Source organism: Misgurnus anguillicaudatus, chromosome 7 (assembly GCF_027580225.2).
Source record: "Misgurnus anguillicaudatus chromosome 7, ASM2758022v2, whole genome shotgun sequence".
In the NCBI taxonomy this organism is placed as follows: Eukaryota; Metazoa; Chordata; class Actinopteri; order Cypriniformes; family Cobitidae; genus Misgurnus; species Misgurnus anguillicaudatus.
The window spans coordinates 7452717-7471319 of NC_073343.2; the positions used below are offsets into that span (position 1 = coordinate 7452717).

General features: G+C 41.1%; 1 protein-coding gene across 1 annotated transcript in view; it reads left to right on the forward strand.

The window, feature by feature from the left end:
* Positions 1–18040, forward strand: part of LOC129417755 (cytosolic phospholipase A2 zeta-like) — a 30329-nt gene extending 12289 nt beyond the window's left edge. Inside the window, exons 9-20 of the mRNA XM_073869344.1 lie at positions 132–248; positions 349–383; positions 523–661; positions 884–1020; positions 1236–1458; positions 1625–1742; positions 2008–2145; positions 10719–10826; positions 11005–11184; positions 15002–15171; positions 15268–15454; positions 15606–18040. Of these exons, the coding sequence (XP_073725445.1) occupies positions 132–248; positions 349–383; positions 523–661; positions 884–1020; positions 1236–1458; positions 1625–1742; positions 2008–2145; positions 10719–10826; positions 11005–11184; positions 15002–15171; positions 15268–15454; positions 15606–15814 (1761 nt within the window). The 3' untranslated portion in view covers positions 15815–18040. The remainder of the gene's footprint in view (positions 1–131; positions 249–348; positions 384–522; positions 662–883; positions 1021–1235; positions 1459–1624; positions 1743–2007; positions 2146–10718; positions 10827–11004; positions 11185–15001; positions 15172–15267; positions 15455–15605) is intronic.
* Positions 18041–18603: the final 563 nt, after the last annotated feature.

Consider the following 18603-nt stretch of genomic DNA (forward strand, 5'->3'; position numbering starts at 1 on the left):
ATTATTTACATGTATTATTTTGCTTTTAACAGTAGCCTGAAATCAGTATGCAAGACTCAGTATGTGAACTGGTTTTTAAAAATGTAAAAGTTCCAACTTTAATGTTTTGTTCATTTGTGTTGTTTGTCCAGTCTGAGAAAAATCAAGTTGATGGTGCAAATCAAAAGAGTGAAGACACTGAGACTTCTATCCCTTTAAAAGCACTACCATCCAATTACCAAGCTACAGTGTCTTTGCCCCTGGCACAGGTGAGAACTAGCAAGATCGTTGTTTATATTTGTAGACATATTATAGGTGTATTTGTGTGCATGTAAACAAACCTTTCTAAAAAGTAAAATGTTTTTAAAGGAAAAAGTTGATGTGGAGCTGAAAGCGGACGATCGGTAACAAACCTTAAATTAAAAATATTAACAAATTATGTTATTTAATTGTAAAACAATGTGATACCAAACTTTGTGTTACAGTATCTTTTCGTTTCAATCCATCATTTTGTTATAGTTATAATGTTTATGTGTGTTTTAGTTCTCCTGAGAAGCTTGATGTACGTCTGGAATTTGATATCCCGAAGGAAGAAAAGAATTTTCTGGTAAAACGGAGTAAAGTTGTATCACAGGCACTTCAGAAAGTTCTGAATCTCACCACTACACCTGAACCCAGCAAGGTATTACAGAGTAATCAGATGCTTTATGTAGGCTTACAGTATACTAAATAAATTAAGTAGTGTAACCTTTTATAAGTGCCGCATTTCCATGTAAAATCAATCCCATGACATTGGAAAACCCAATGCCCCCTGTCCCATTTACTTGGAAGGCCCATTTGTATTGGACATTTGGTCTGATTAGTCTGATGTGATTGTGATTAATGTTTGTGTTTGACTCCTCAGGTTCCTGTGATAGCTGTGGTGTGTTCAGGAGGTGGGACTCGAGCAATGACGGGCACCTATGGAGCTCTTAGAGGTCTGCAGGAGCTCCAACTCCTTGATGCTGTCAGCTATATCACAGGGCTTTCTGGCTCCACCTGGTAAGCAATAAAAAGGTACAGGCACAACAATGGTGTGTGCCAGTGTAAAACCTTAAAACATATATTGTAAAATAAAGAATGCTAAAAAGATGCATTATTAGCTTAATTTTAAAATAAAATAAGCCAATGGGTCACACTATACTGTAGTATGAATCTCAGTTATTCTAAAGAATCTGTCAGATCTGTTGTTAAGAGCCTTTTTCTCTGTTTTTCAGGACTTTAGCTTCTCTTTATGGTGACCCTAACTGGTCTAAAAGTGACATCATTAAGTTCATAGAGTCTTCAAAGAAAGAAATCTCTAAAAGTACAACGAGTTTATTTTCCCGTGAGCAGCTGTCATACTACAAAAAGAAGATGGAGGAAAGAGGAAAAGAAGGGCATATTGTCTCTCTTATTGACATGTGGGGTCTAGCTATAGAGTATCTTATTCAAGGAAAGGTATTGAATAGAGAAATATTGTTTATGTTGGACAGCAATGGTTTTTAAATTGGGCCATTATCTAAAATGTTAAATGTCAGTGATATAGTAAACAACAGTCTATTACATCTATAAGAATGAGAGTGAAAATAACTACTGTAGATAAATTAATACATTTCTTTCATAGACACCCTTCGGCACACTGACTGAAATGCAAAAGGCAGTGTCAGAAGGCCAGAACCCTTTACCCATCTTCACAGCTGTTAATATGAAGGACGGTAATTTAAAATGTGCAGCAGAGGCCGGTATGTACTTTACTGTATTATATACTGTATTATAACATTGTACAGTAAGGGACAGATACACTAAATACTAGAAAATTTTCATTCTGTTTGTAGTCTAGGGCACATCCATGTTTTGTTCACCAAACAGTGCATATAAACCTGTCAGAAAAAATAGCTGGTAGTTTATTTCTTTGGAACAAACAAAAATTAGAATATAATACAATTACCTACAGCATATGACTTTTTAACCTAGTGCCCATTTGGTTTTTTTTTTGTACACATTTAGAATGGTGTGAGTTCACCCCATATGAAGTTGGCATTTCTAAGTATGGTGGGTTTGTACCTGCTCAGAACTTTGGGAGTGAATATTATCTTGGTCACCTCGTCAAGAAAGTTCCTGAAACTAGTGTGTCCTTTCTGTTGGGTGAGTTTGAATGTGTACATAACTTAACTTTATCACACCTGACTTCAGTTTCTCTAGCCACACTCAGGGCTGATTACTGCAACACCTGGTTTGCAATCAAGAAATCACTTAAATAGAGGGTATGCATGTGATGTCACCTTCGGCAAAAGTGACTGCAATTATGCCCACTGAGTGGCAAAAAGTCTGCGCGACAGCATTAGCATGTGGCGTGAGATAAGCAAAAACGTGTCTGAAATGATGGAAGTTGTTGTCTGATCGACTGTGCAAACAGATTCAACAAGAATTTGTAGATATCGTTTGGTAGTATTAGGCAAGACAAAAATACACTCACCTAAAGGATTATTAGGAACACCTGTTCAATTTTTCATTAATGCAATTATCTAATCAACCAATCATATGGCAGTTGTTTCAATGCATTTAGGGGTGTGTTCCTGGTCAAGGCAGTCTCCTGAACTTGAAAATGAATGTCAGAATGGGAAAGAAAGGTGATTTAAGCAATTTTGAGCGGGGCATTATTGTTGGTGCCAGACGGGCCGGTCTGAGTATTTCACAATCTGCTCAGCTACTGGGATTTTCAAGCACAACCATTTCTAGGGCAACTGATTCAAGCTGATAGAAGAGCAACTTTGCCCTGAAATAACCACTCATTACAACCGAGGTGCAGCAAAGCATTTGTGAAGCCACAACACGCACAACCTTGAGGCGAATGGGCTACAATAGCAGAATCTCCACTACAAATATAGGAAAAAGAGGCTACAATTTGCACAAGCTCACTAAAATTGGACAGTTGAAGACTGGAAAAATGATGAGTCTCGATTTCTGTTGAGACATTCAGATGGTTGAGTCAGAATTTGGCGTAAACGGAATGAGAACATGGATCTATCATGCCTTGTTACCACTGTGCAGGCTGCTGGTGGTGGTGTAATGGTGTGGGGGATGTTTTCTTGGCACACTTTAGGTCCCTTAGTGCCAATTGGGCATCATTCAAATGCCACGGCCTACCTGAACATTGTTTCTGACCATGTCCATCCCTTTATGACCACCATGTATCCATCCTCTGATGGCTACTTCCAGCAGGATAATGCACCATGTCACAAAGCTTGAATAATTTCAAATTGGTTTCTTGAACATGACAATGAGTTCACTGTACTAAAATGCCCCCCACAGTCACCAGATCTCAACCCAATAGAGCATCTTTGGGATGTGGTGGAACGGGAGCTTTGTGCCGTGGATGTGCATCCCACAAATCTCCATCAACTGCAAGATGCTATCCTATCAATATGGGCCAACATTTCTAAAGAATGCTTTTAGCACCTTGTTGAATCAATGCCATGTAGAATTAAGCCAGTTCTGAAGGTGAAAGAGGGTCAAACACAGTATTAGTATGGTGTTCCTGATAATTCTTTAGGTGAGTGTATATGTCAGCAAAATAAATGTCTGGTCACATGCCAAAATTCCCGGACTAATGGTTGTTTGGCAAGTTGTTAGGGTTGCTGTCAAGGCCAACTAAAATAAAGAGGATAATTGTCAGTTATACTGTCATGATTCTGCCATCTTGTCCTTTGTTTAATCTTGTCTTGTGGCAGGATCATGACAGACCCATGTTTTGTGTGGGATCACGTGGTCTAAGTATTGGTTTTACTAGACCACGTGTTCCCTGTGTCTTGTCACTTTTACCCTGCTCCCTTGTCATTCTCATCTTTATTGTTTAACCCATGTCACCTGGGGCCCGTTTCAGAAAGGTGGTTAAGTGAAAACTCTGAGTTTGTTAACCCCGAAATGAGGGAAACCCCGAGCCTCCTGCCTCAAAAAGGGAGGCAGGCTGAACCTGAGACAGCGGGGTAAGTCAAGCCTGTTTCAGAAGGAGAGGTAACTTATACTTATGATTCTGTTTACGGGGTAACTTTCTCTCTGAACCTAACCTGGTCGGGAGCAGGTTTTATCCATAGACTGTAAAAAAGATGGACGACGCGACGTCGCCTCCCACCATTGTAATGAATTGAAGCCAAAAATGTCCGACCATGGTCGCTGCCATGTTACGTAAAAACGTCAGTTTGGAGCCAAGGCATGCGCAGAAGGAATCGTCCGTGGAGCCAGAGGCGGAGCCGCAGTATCAAACTTATGCCCAAATGCTCGGGCGCCCAATTGAACCACGCTAATCATAACGGCACACCCCGTTTCTATAGCATCAAATTACAAGCTAAAATGAAACTTATCACAAAAATGAACACTTGAACATATACCAGCGTGATAACAACTACTTGAAAGGACCAAAACCATCTTTCGAAAACTTTTATTGGAAGTGTAAATATTTTTTTTATTTAGAGCATAGTCCCATTCATTTGAATGGAGAGGGCGGGGTTATGACTTGTACTGCAGCCAGCCACCAGGGGGCGATCAAAGAGCCAGAGGCTTCACTTTTCAAGGTTTATGAGGCACACCCGGTTTTATCCTGTAAACTCTGAGTTTCTTGTGGTCTCCTCCCCTTTTTTAAAGGAGTAGCGGTGTTTAATCTTGTTAGTTGCTTTAGTACATTCATTCATTGCGCACATTTTTATTATGTACACTGTAAAATATTTTAAAGTTATAATTAAATTGCCAGTGCAAACCATTTTAACTTACTACTTTATATTTTTATATATTACACTAAACTTTCAACTAAAACATTAAAACAGTAAATTGATATGACTTGTAAAGCTAATATGATATACTTAGGTGCAGAGACCGTCTTAGTGACTAAAATGTCATGTAATTTTATAGAGAATCTTGTAGATGATGATGTTGCATTCATTTGTAGAAAGTTAGATTTATGTTGCGAGAGGATTTTGAGACCCCGAGTGTTTTTTTGTCATATCCACTTACATTTATGTGAGCGAAATTATTATTTTTTTGCAGTCATTTTAGATATATAAATATTCTTATATGACTAATATCAGTCTTTGTGGTGCTTTTACATCTATACAGTTGCCTTGACATTTCTTATGTATCCACTCGTCATTATAGCTGGTCTAGTGGGTAGTGCTGTATGCCGTAATTAGGGCAGATGTACTGTCGGCGATCGGAGTTCGAGTCCCGGCTCGGCGAATTTTTGTTTTATTCATGACAAACATTTGTAAAGTTCGTAGCCTTATATGACAAAATATTATGCTTAATTTCATTTTTAGCTGAGCTGCTGTCATCTTTTTGTCAATGGGATTGCATCTGCATGTAAATGAATATAATAACGTACAGTCCTCAGTTTATTTACTTCAGATATTTTAACCGTGATGAAAAATTAAATGTACGCATTTACTAGAGTAGCAATTTACAAAAACAACTCTTTTCTTTAAAGTATATGCTTGTAGTTGCTGTACACTTGCAGCAACACTTTCAGTTTTTGTAGTAAAAATGATTAAGACCTCTTTGTCACGTGCTGTTGCCATGGTAAATCGTAATATCTGAGCTCCATTGATGATGGCTTTTAATTGTGGCTGTGCACGCACTTAACTCAGAGTCAACCTACTCAGAGTTGATTGAACTAACTCAGATCAGCTTTTCTGTAACCGAAAACTCAGAGTTTCCTATCTCAGAGTAAGTCAACTCAGAGTTCAAGTTTAAACTCAGAGTTGGTTGAAGCTCCTTATTGAAACGGGCCCCTGTTGTCCTCATTAGTGTTTGTTTCTCTGTGCTTGTTCGTTGTTATTCCATGCCTGTGAGTACACTGTCAAGTCTAGTCTAGTCTAGTTCCTTGTATACTTATTGTTCAACTAGTTTATTGTTAAGTGTTATCTGGTTTTGTGTTCTAGTCTAGTATCATGTCCAGTTTAGAGTTTATATCATCTCTTTTGTTATCCTGCTTATGTTGCTGTTACGGATAAATCCAGGTAAGACAGGATGCGGATCCAAATGCAGTGAGATTTATTAAAAATAACAACAAACTAACAAAAACATAGCAGGTAATCCAACAAGACAGGAACACGAAAAAACACCATAACATTGAGCAACGATCGACATCAGACACTGGAAACACTAGGCTTAAATACACAGAGTAATCAGGGAAAACAAGACACACCTGGGGAACAATCATCACACAGACCAATGAACAAAAGAACTACAGACATGGATGACACAGACATGACTTCAAAATAAGAGTACAAGACAGGGTACACAGACAGAGTTCATAACATAGCCCCCCCTCAAAGGGCGGCTTCCAGACGCCCCCCAGAAAACCCCAAAGTACAACAGTCTAGGAGGGTGGTGGCATGGAGGTGGACCCGGGGGAGGGATGGTGGGCCAAGGCCACAAAAGTCCAAGGGCCATGGCGGAGCCGCAGGCGGAGACAGGAACCAAGGCGGAGCCGCAGGCGGAGACAGGGACCAAGGAGGAGCCGCAGGCGGAGACAGGGACCAAGGAGGAGCCGCAGGCGGAGACAGGGACCAAGGAGGAGCCGCAGGCGGAGACAGGGACCAAGGAGGAGCCGCAGGCGGAGACAGGGACCAAGGAGGAGCCGCAGGCGGAGACAGGGACCAAGGAGGAGCCGGCAGAACTGGCAACCAGGGCGGAGCCGCCAGAACTGGCAACCAAGGCGGAGCCGGGGGCGGAGGCTGGAGCCAGGGCGGAGCCGCGGGCGGAGACAGGGACCAAGGAGGAGCCGCAGGCGGAGACAGGGACCAAGGAGGAGCCGCAGGCGGAGACAGGGACCAAGGAGGAGCCGGCAGAACTGGCAACCAGGGCGGAGCCGCCAGAACTGGCAACCAAGGCGGAGCCGGGGGCGGAGGCTGGAGCCAGGGCGGAGCCGCGGGCGGAGGCTGGAGCCAGGGCGGAGCCGCGGGCGGAGGCTGGAGCCAGGGCGGAGCCGCGGGCGGAGGCTGGAGCCAGGGCGGAGCCGGCAGGGCGGGAAGCCAGGGCGAAGCCGGCAGGGCGGGAAGCCAGGGCGGAGCCGGCAGGGCGGGAAGCCAGGGCGGAGCCTGAGGCCAAAGGAGGACTGGATACCAGGGTGGTGCTGGTGGTATCAGGAACCTGGGTACAGGAGAACAGAGAGAGGCCCTCTGGGCCTGATTAGACAGGGCAGTAAGTTCAAATATAGACATCTCAGACCTGACAGTGAGGGCAAAGAGCTTGGGGACAGTCATCTTGGGACATGCAGAGAGTTCAGCACTGGTCATAGTCTTGGTGACGACAAAGAGTCTCTGGGGCATCGCGGTGACCACACTAGCTGACCAATGGGGCTCAGATGACTCACCCGGCTCAGATGACTCACCCGGCTCAGATGACTCACCCGGCTCAGATGACTCACTCGGCTCAGATGACTCACTCGGCTCAGATGACTCACTCGGCTCAGATGACTCACTCGGCTCAGATGACTCACTCGGCTCAGATGACTCACTCGGCTCAGATGACTCACTCGGCTCAGATGACTCACTCGGCTCAGATGACTCACTCGGCTCAGATGACTCACTCGGCTCAGATGACTCACTCGGCTCAGATGACTCACTCGGCTCAGATGACTCACTCGGCTCAGGGGAATCAGAAGACTCACTCGGCTCAGGGGAATCAGAAGACTCACTCGGCTCAGGGGAATCAGAAGACTCACTCGTCTCATGTGAATCAGAAGACTCACTCGGCTCAGGGGAATCAGAAGACTCACTCGGCTCAGGGGAATCAGAAGACTCACTCGGCTCAGGGGAATCAGAAGACTCACTCGGCTCAGGGGAATCAGAAGACTCACTCGGCTCAGGGGAATCAGAAGACTCACTCGGCTCAGGGGAATCAGAGGACCCGGGGAACTCAGAAGATTCAGGGGACTCGGGGAACTCGGGAGATTCACTCGGCTCGGAGGACTCGGGAGATTCACTCGGCTCGGAGGACTCGGGAGATTCACTCGGCTCGGAGGACTCGGGAGATTCACTCGGCTCAGAGGACTCGGGAGATTCAATGGGTTCCTGGAAAGCATCACAGGAGACAGAGGAGCAGTACGCGGACCACACACACCACACAGCCATGCCAAATATGGGAATTACAGAATGCAGAGCACATACCTCAGACTTGGTAGGAACCACGGAGCTGGAAATCACAGGACGGGGCACCCCGGCCACCCGTACGGATACCAATGGTACATCCATCAGACTGGTGATTAACTGTCGGATTTTTGGCAGTGCTGGAGAGTTCATCAAAGCAGTTTGGTGAAGTGGAGTGGGTGTAGCAGTCATTCTATGAGTTGGTTCGGGTATGGGAGCCATCTTCAGAATGGGTGCGGGTGTTCCTACTGCACCTTTAACTACTGGAACGGTGATGATGGTGGCTTTCTGACAAGTCGGGGCTGGTATAGTTGTGGCAAACTCGAATACTGGGGCAGGATGAACATCAGCGAACTGAGGCATGGAGTGGGATGACGTGGCGGCCATCTTCAGCACGGGCGGTGACACAGGGGAAACAGGACTCGGGAGAATAGCGTCCGTGCTCACAGTAGCTCGCTCGGGCATGGGTTTCCTCCTCCGTCGCCGGTGTCGTGAGCAACGTGAGGGGTTAACGTCCACTGGCACGAGAGTCTGTAGCGCGGAGGCTGCAGATTTTGCCTCGGGCAACTCCGGCCTGAATCGCACATGCCCTCTGCTACGCAAGTCCGCATGACGGGCAAAAGTGAAAAAGTCCAACACCTTAAGCTCATAAATCTCCTGCATCGAGACAGGCTCACCCAAGCAGTGATTGAACCAGATTTTCATCTCTGTTTCGTTGAGACGCAGACCCTGTGACTCTGCCCAAAACCTCTGAGCAAAATCCTCCACTGGTTGGCCCCGCGGACGAAGGGAAGCAAGTTTGTTACGCCTCTGCCAGAACTCCTTGTCAGAGGTGGGGGAGGGAACACAAAAATCTGCACGGCTGTAAATGGACATACTAACACTAGGGACACACCAGGGAACTCGGAAAAACACGGGAACGAGGAATTACTGCTGGATCCTGAGTGGTCGATCGTTCTGTTACGGATAAATCCAGGTAAGACAGGATGCGGATCCAAATGCAGTGAGATTTATTAAAAATAACAACAAACTAACAAAAACATAGCAGGTAATCCAACAAGACAGGAACACGAAAAAACACCATAACATTGAGCAACGATCGACATCAGACACTGGAAACACTAGGCTTAAATACACAGAGTAATCAGGGAAAACAAGACACACCTGGGGAACAATCATCACACAGACCAATGAACAAAAGAACTACAGACATGGATGACACAGACATGACTTCAAAATAAGAGTACAAGACAGGGTACACAGACAGAGTTCATAACAGTTGTTTTGCCCCCTCATGTTTTTTTTTTTCTGTTTAATCTATTAAAAAGTTAGTGTTTTGTTTACATCTGTCTGCATTTGGGTTCCTTCTTAAACCTCATATCATATACTGCCGCTTTTTGTTAAATTTTTTTGCCACTCAACAGGGTCATTGGTCACGTGGAAAAGTGACGTCATTGCATACCCTCTTATAGGACCTGTCTGACAAACTGAAGTAGACCAAAAAATCCTCAAAAGCTACTCATCATGTTTAGATCTAAAGAAATTCAGGAACAAATGAGAAAGAAAGTAATTGAGATCTATCAGTATGGAAAATGTAAAGCCATTTCTAAAGCTTTGGGACTCCAGCGAACCACAGTGAGAGCCATTATCCACAAATGGAAAAACATGGAACACTGGTGAAACTTTACAGGAGTGGTTGGCCATAACTACCCCAAGAGCTCCACGATGACTCATCTAAGAAGACTCCACAACAACATCCAAAGAACTGCAGGACTTACTTGCCTCAGTTAAGGTCAGTGTTCATGACTTCACCATAAGGTAGAGACTGGGCAAAAATGGCCTGCATGGCAAAGTTCTAAGACGAAAAGCAAAAAGATGATAAAGGCCTGTCTCAGTTTTGCATCTTGATCATCCCCAAGACTTTTGGGAAAATACTCTGAGGAGATCAAATTTGAAGTTTTTAGAAGGTGTATGTCCCAGTAACACAGCATTTCAGAAAAAAGAACATCATACCAACAGTAAAATATGGTGGTGGTAGTGAGATGGTCTTGGGCTGTTTTACTGCTTCAGGACCTAGAGGACTTGCTGTGGAACCATGAATTTTTCTGCCTACCAGATGTCTGGCCATCTCTTCGTGACCTCAAGTTAAAGTGAACTTGGATTCTGCAATGATCAAAAAAACACCAGCAAGTCCATCTCTGAATGGCTGAAGAAAACAAAATTAAGACTTTAGAGTGACCTAGTCAAAATCCTGAAACGGTTCATGCGCGACAACCCTCCAATGTGGCTGAATTACAACAATTCTGCAAAGATGAGTGGGCCAAAATTCCTCCACAGCACCATAACAGACTCATTGCAAGTTATCACAAATGCTTGTTTGCATTTGTTGCTACTAAGGGAGGCCCAACCAGTTATTAGGTTTAGGGGCAAGCACTTCAACACACAGGGCCATTTGAGTTTGGATTTTGTTATCTTCATAATAAAAACCTTCATTTAAAAATTGCATGTTATGTTATCTATACAGTGTTAATGTAGAAATATGCACATAAATGTATGTTTTTTTTTTTGCACATGTAGGAATATGGAGCAGTGTTTTTTCTCTGAATCTGACAAGTATCTGGCAACACGCAACTGGCATCACCCCTTCATGGACCCAAGGGGCTGAAAAGGAAGCGAGTAACACAAGTAAGAGTTTGTGATTGAGTATTAGGTAGGTTTAATATACAATTAGCTGCCATGCCAACCAAAAATATTTACTAATTCAGATTTCAAGATAATACATGTAATATTTCAGTTGTTTATGATTACACACAGTGAGTTAATGATTATGTATCAATTATCTGTCACTCTGCATCTTTTAAAGAACCTGAGAATAAGCCAAAAAAACTCAGCATGGCCTTTTTGAGCCCAGTGGCCGACTCAGCTAAAAAGGTGAGCAGTTTTATGAACAGTCGCCCAATCATCAGCCAGATGTCCAACTTCCTGAGGGGTCTGCAGCTACACCGGGATTACAGCGAGAACTCTGCCTTCGTCGCATGGAAAGGTCAAGAGCATACATATCACTGAACACAAGTGTTAAAGTATTTAAGTCCCATGTTAAAAAAAAATAAAGTACTAACAAAAAAAATCTTATAACAGGTGTTTAACTAAAATAAATTTAATTCTATGCAAAAAAAATTATGATTTAGTAACATTTTAGTGAATAAAGCCAGTAAGCCAATGTATTGTAAGCTATACTTGGAAAGTGACTTCTGCATATCTTTCAGTTATGTTTGCACCCTAAAGGTTCTGAATATGTATGCTTTTTTTTACAACTGATGCTCACATAACAGTATAATTCATTTTTGCACAAAGAAATTACCCAGCTGGAGTCTTTGCTTACACTAATCCATGACATTCAAAGCAGACTGATGACTTGTCATTATTACCAGTATTGAGCACTCATAGATTTACTACAATTATTTAATATTATAAAACGGTTAGTTCCAATCCTTGATTCTGATTGGTCAATAGGTGTGCTTTATTCACGATAAAACACTGCTATGACCGCTTCACCCAACAGTTCTATTTAATATCACTGCGCCCTTAGCAACACCCTTAGCAACACATAAACATATAATGAGACAAAAGCTGTGTCTGAAACCGCTCCCTATCCACTATATAGTGCACTATATCGGGTGTCGGCCATTTTGTAGTGGTGTCCGAAACCTGAGTGAACAACTTCATTCCCTACATTCGTTCACTACTTTTTACCCATAATGCACTCTGATTTTGAGGGTACATTCGGTGTACACTCGCACACTCACTATTTCCCATGATGCAACGGGAGACACACGCATAACTAGAATCAGCTGAAGGATACTGAAAGTAAACACCAAACATTTTCTTGTTGTCAGTTATTTTCTACTTTTAAAAAAAAACAAATGAAAAATAACTGCGTTATCTTTTATTTAAAATCTAATACACATTTTTATCAAACAATAAATAAACAGCAGTAAATAAATATTATAAGCAGTTGTTTTGTTCTCTTATTATCAACTAATACAATAAACATGACAAATGTGAAAAACAGTAAGAAAGTAAACTTTACCATTTCACAGCACAATCAATAAAGCCACACAGGTGTTTATGATGAATCTCTGCGACAGCTCTCTGACGCATGATATTTGCGTCAGTGTCCGAAATCGCTCACTCATTTTCATTTGCTTCTTCCCCATATAGTGGACTCAACTGTCATTCCCCATATAGGGAATAGTGAATGAGTGATCGAGGGAACGGTTTCAGACACAGCTATAGTCTCTATAGTCTGAGAACAGTTTGTTGTTTTTATTTGAGCTTTCATGTTATTGTTCGCAGTCAGGGACTATTTCTTCTAGCAGAAGGAATGCTTTTATTGATTTAACTTCATGAAAGTTGCACTAATATTTTTTTACTTTAATATTGTGTGGTAACCGTTTTATAAAAGCAATAAGGTACTCGAGGCAAGTAGGGGAGAGCGGGGTAAGTTGTCACACGGGTAAGTTGTCACACTTTTAATAACTCCAACACTAGAGGCTCTATCTCAAAAATCAAATAGCCACTTTATGTGACTTCTTCTTCTATAGTCAACTTCCTGTTCACATGTGGTCAAGATCACTGTAATCTGAGGTTAGCACAATTTTCTTATTTTTCTGCTTAAAAAGTAAAAAAAAATCACTTTACATTTTATGCAATACAACTTTGTTAGGTGTGAATGTTTAAAATGATTATTTTGCACAAAATAGAGGAGACCGTAAAGTGTCTTTTGATACTTTAGCTAAAGTGATATGATGAGCTAAACTTGAGATTTAGACAACATTAGCACACAAGTAAGTATGGGGCAAGTTGTCTCAATGACTTTGGGGCAAGTCGTCACATCTGACAACTTGCCCCTGTACAAACAAACACATCGAACATGCTCAGAAAACATGATATAGAAAAGAATAAGCCTCAATCTAGCAAAAAGCTGTTTCAAAAGAAAGGGAAGCAGAAATCTGGACCTATGAAAAACAAGGCAGCTAAAAGAAGAAAAATCATGCAAGAGTCATCATCAGATGATGAAGAGTGCTTCTGCCTCGTCTGTGTAGAGCCATTTTCAAAGAGTCGTCCAAAGGAGACCTGGGTAAAATGTGTAAAATGCAACAATTGGGCCCATGATGCTTGCACCTCAGGCCAGGCAATTTATGTGTGTCAGAATTGTGATTCTGGAGATGAGTCCTATTAGTCATACAGGGCATCTGTTTTGTTCAGAGGTTCAACATGTTAAGTTAAGCAAGTTATCTGCAGCGTTCCATTCAGTTATCTGGTTTTATGTGAAAGCCATAGAACATTTGAACCAAAGTTCAGAGTAAAGTGGTCTTGCCACTTAATTGAAATGTGCATTATTTGGATTGAAATAATTGTTTTTCCAGATTCTCCAGGCACGGATGTTTATATTTCCAGTTTGGTTTGAGTTTAAAAATTAAAATCAATATTCACAATTAAGTAGTTGTGTTCTTATTTTTAGATAATCTAGTGTGACAACTTACCCGCCCTAGTGTGACAACTTACCCTCCGATGGGGCAAATTGTCACAAGTGCACAGTCACTATTCAACAGTCTACAACTCTGTAATGAGATAAGATATAAAGATGTTATGAATACAACATATGTGCCCAAGACTTCCTTCTTTCATTTGGTATGAGATTTATACCATTTTGATGTATGGTGCTCAGTAAATGTTAGACAGTGTGAAAAGTGTGACAACATACCCCGCTCTCCCCTACTGTATCGTGAATAAGTAACGGCTGAAGGGGTTGCAGGCACTCCGCTTCGCGTCGTGCCTAACAACGCCCTTCAGCCGTTACTTATTCACGATACAGCACAGCCTCTCGTACCTTATTGCTTACATACAGTGAAGTTGCAGCATGTCTGTTAGATGATGTAAATGCCATTTAGTGTTGTCTGGCATTACATGAAATATAATCTTTTTGCACCTAAAAATCTGTTTCTCTTTGCACAAATTTCTAGTTTCTGGTCTGTTGCATGGCTTTCTTTTTGTTTCATTTTACACTGCAAAAAAAATATTTTCTAGAAAAAAATTCTTAGTATTTTTGTTTTGTTTTCAGTAAAAATATCTAAAAATTCAGAAGACGCGCAAAATTACCCAAAAAAATAAGTCTAGTTTTTAGACCAAAAATATCGAATTTAAGTGAATTTGAGCATAAAACAAGCAAAAAAATCTGCCAATGAGGTAATCAAATTTTTCTTGAAATTTTCTTCAATTTAGTGTTTAAGTAAAATGTTCAAGATTTTTTGCCCACCCCACTGGCAGTCTTCCCTCGCTTGTTTCATGCACAAAATCACCCAAATTCGACATTTCTGGTCCAAAAACCAGACTCACTTTCCTGGGTCGCTTTGCTCATCAAGAAAAATACTAAGACATTTTTTTTCTTGAAAATAGTTTTTTTGCAGTGTATGTATTGTTTTCTCTTTTTTTATTTTTTATCATTATCGCTTGGGTTTAGAATCACTTTCTGTTACATTTTTAGACATCCTAACCCAAACTACAACTCTAACCCCAACCCAAAGCGACAATGATTTAAAAATTCAGGGAACAAATTAGAAAACGATACATGAAATTACACGAAAAAGAAAGTCGTGCCACGGACCCGAAAAACTATTTATAGGAATTTGTGTGGGTGACTCGAAAAAACATTTGTGCTCAAGGCACAAAACAAGCTGAATTTTGTGCCATGGATACAAATAAATTAATAATTTTTGTGACTATAACACGACTTTCTGTGAGATCATGTTGGTTTTGGCATACAGTGGTCTAACACAACCTTACTGGTTCATCTGCAGAAAAACATGCTGATGCCTTTCCTAACACCCTGACTCCAATGGATTCCATGCTTAGCTTAGTTGATGGTGGATTTGCCATAAATTCAGGATTCATCCCTGTGTTAGGCTCTCAAAGACATGCAGATGTAATTCTTTCTCTAAACTACTCCTGGGACCAAGACCAGTTTCAAGTAAGTGATAGCTGTACGCTTAGTAAATGTTTGGTTTAAGATAAAATATGAAAATGCAATATTTGTTTGTTGTTAATGTTTGAATGTACCCAACAGGTCCTGAAGCAAACTTATGACTACTGTACTGATCGCAAGATTCCATTTCCAAAGATTGATTTCAAAAAGGCGGAGTCAGAGCCGATACAGGAAGTTTATGTGTTTGAGGATCAAGAAAATCCAGAGGCTCCAATAGTGATTCACTTTCCCTTTGTCAACATCACATACAAACAATTCAAGGCTCCTGGTAAGCACTGCCAACACTCTGGGCATCCCATCCTGATCCATAATACAGCTTTTGTAAGGCAGCACTACATTGATATTCCTCAAACTTTCTGATTAAGGCCTTGCTTGAAAACCCCTCTGCAATAAGTAATATAATCATGTGTTTGATGCAGGTGTGAAAAGAGTTGGCGAAAAGGAACTGAAGGAGGGAGATGTTAATGTTAACCTCACTGGTGACTCCTCCCCTTACATTACTCGCAAAATTACATACACACCGGAGGACTACGACAAGTTAATTAACCTCACTTCCTACAACATCCTAAACAACAAAGATGCTATTTTGGAAATGCTGAACCAAGCAGTTAAGAGAAAATCCAAATAAAAAGTTCCTGTCCTTCAATGAAGCTGGCTAGCAAAATCACAAAAGTCTTAGGAACAGTAATCTGGATCTTTTTAGTATTTGCTTTTAAATATCCATCCAGAAAAGTAATTTAATCATTCACTATGTCAACAGTGTTTAAATGTATTAAAGGGGCCATGGCATGTAAATGTTAGCATTGCCACTTTGTAGGTGTGAGCAAAAATGTGACCAGTCACGGAAAGTAAGGACACAAGTCGGATATGGGGCATTTTGAGTTATTCACAGATTCTGAAAGTGCAGTTTCTAAGCTTTCCAACGATGTGTAACACATTGAAATCCGATAAGATTTGGAGAAGTTGTGACCATTTGAATATAACACATTCAAGAAAGAGAATGCCGAGAAATTTGAGAAAGAAAAGTTTACACTTTTCCCTTTTCCTTGCCTGGAGAGACAATAGGGCTCATTTAGCTAAGCCATACCCCCTGTAAAGCCGTTTTGAGATACAGATGTTCTAGCATCATGTAGTATTTTGTGACAGTAGTCCGGATGACAACATTCAAAAATAAACAGAACTTTTTACCCTTTGTGGGGATCCCAAGTCGAATCCAGTCTGTTTCAGATGTGTAAATCATCCAATGACCATTTTTGTCCACAAATGCGTATAATCCGTGAAATTTAGATATATAGTTTTATTGTTTACATCAGATTTCGCATGAACGTCTGGTAATAGAATATAATATACAATGAGATTATTATATGAGATTACACTCCGGAAATTTACGTTCCGTTAAACACATGAACCCGCCTTCAAAGTTTGTATTTAAAATAGGGAGATAGTATAATAGGTAATCCAAACAGTGCTGTTGAAAACATGACGTCCTGTAGAGATGTTACCAATTGCTCGCTCGTTCCTCCATCAGCCAATGACTTCATGGAAAATATTGATAGACAAAACATGTAGCCAATTATATAAAGACTTCAACGATCTCTGTGTGACTTTTTGTGTGTGTGTTTGACTTCATGCTGCGCTGCAAGAGCTGAGAGACAAATGATGTCAAAGTACCGCGAGAGCGAGTCGAAATTAAACTACTCTGTAAGATTTCTTGAAGAGCTCTCGCGGTACTTTGATGTCATCCGACTGCGGCACCGCATAAAGTCAATGTCACGACTGAAATACAGCGCGGCGGACTGTTATCTGTTCCGCCCCAGCTTCTTTTATTTTTCTTATGTTTTGTGCGCCCAAGCTTCGTTTACAGTCTGGGGAGACGCACGCTATAAATTTGAAAAAAAAAAAACTTAACAAATATGTCTGAGGAACAGTTGCGTCACTACAGTCACGTGACTTCACGTGGTTCACAACAAAGCAGGAAGAGAAGACAATGCTGAATAAAGTCGTAATTCTTGCTATTTTTGGACCAAAATGTATTTTCGATGCTTCAACACATTCTAACTGACCCACTGATGTCACATGGACTACTTTGAGGATGTTTTTATTACCTTTCTGGACATGGAAACCGTAGATAGATTTTCAATAGAGGGACAGAAAGCTCTCTGACTAAATCTAACGTTAAACATCTTAAAATGTGTTCCAAAGATGAACGAGTCTTCCGAGTTTAAAACGACATATGGGTGAGTCATTAATGACATTATTTTCATTTTTGGGCGAACTATCTTTATTTAGTAGTCACGCTGTTCCCTTTGGGGGCACACTTATACAGTATGTAAATACACACAGACAATGACGGCCCCTGCTGCATGCTAGAATCTCCGGGAAAAAAAGCCGATTTCAACCGCAAAATGTACTCTTTTAAATATACAAAAATCTCAAACATGGAGAGGCTTCAAAAACTTTGTTTCTCATTATCTCGAAACTTGTGCTGCCGACTTGTGTCATTGGTTTCCGTGACGGGTCACAAATTAGGTCATGAAATATGGCTCTCCTAATGATTTCATAAGGAGATCTTCTTATAATAATACCACCACTTAATCTGCACTATCCAACACAGCACTGCTATTTAGTGCAGAGAGAAATGGAGAGAGAAAAAATAATTGACAGCACAATTGAGTCATCAGTGTTTGCACTTTATTGCTCATTTGCATGTTAAAGGACACACCCAAAAAGACACATTTTTGCTCACCCACAAAGTGGCAATGCTAACATTTTCATGCCATGGCCCCTTTAAATGCTTTTTTGCCATATGACAGTGTATGCATATATGATTTATTGATGTTAACACCTGAATAAAAATAAGAAAATTTGTCAATCTATATTGTTTTGTTGGGAGTCCATTTAACTTTATTGTACATATGCCCTATTGGAAGTCCTATTATTTTCATAAGACTTTTTTAAAGGTTTTAGGGCCTTAAACATGCAAAAAACTCTTGAAAATTGGCACACACGTCAAAATTGTTGGCCATTAGGACCAGGCTAAGGCTGGTACCTGCACTCTTAGAACGAATGTGTTAAAAACAACACATTAGTGTTGATTCTGGGACAACACACTAACTGCGTCGTCCTGGAATCCACTCATCTCTGTGTTATTATTGAAACAACACATTTTGTGTTACTTTTAACACAACATGTGTTATACTTGAACACAAAATCAACACAAAATGACACATAATGTGTTAAAATTACACATAATGTGTTAAAAGCTTACCGCACAATGATGTGTAAAAAATTAACACATCCATTCTAAGAGTGTGGGCATTGCAGGGACAGGCATGTCGCGACAAGGCAAGCAAACCAAGCAACTGCTTGGGGCCCTGAGCTGGCCTGGACTTCCTCTCTTGCTCTAAAACATGCCAT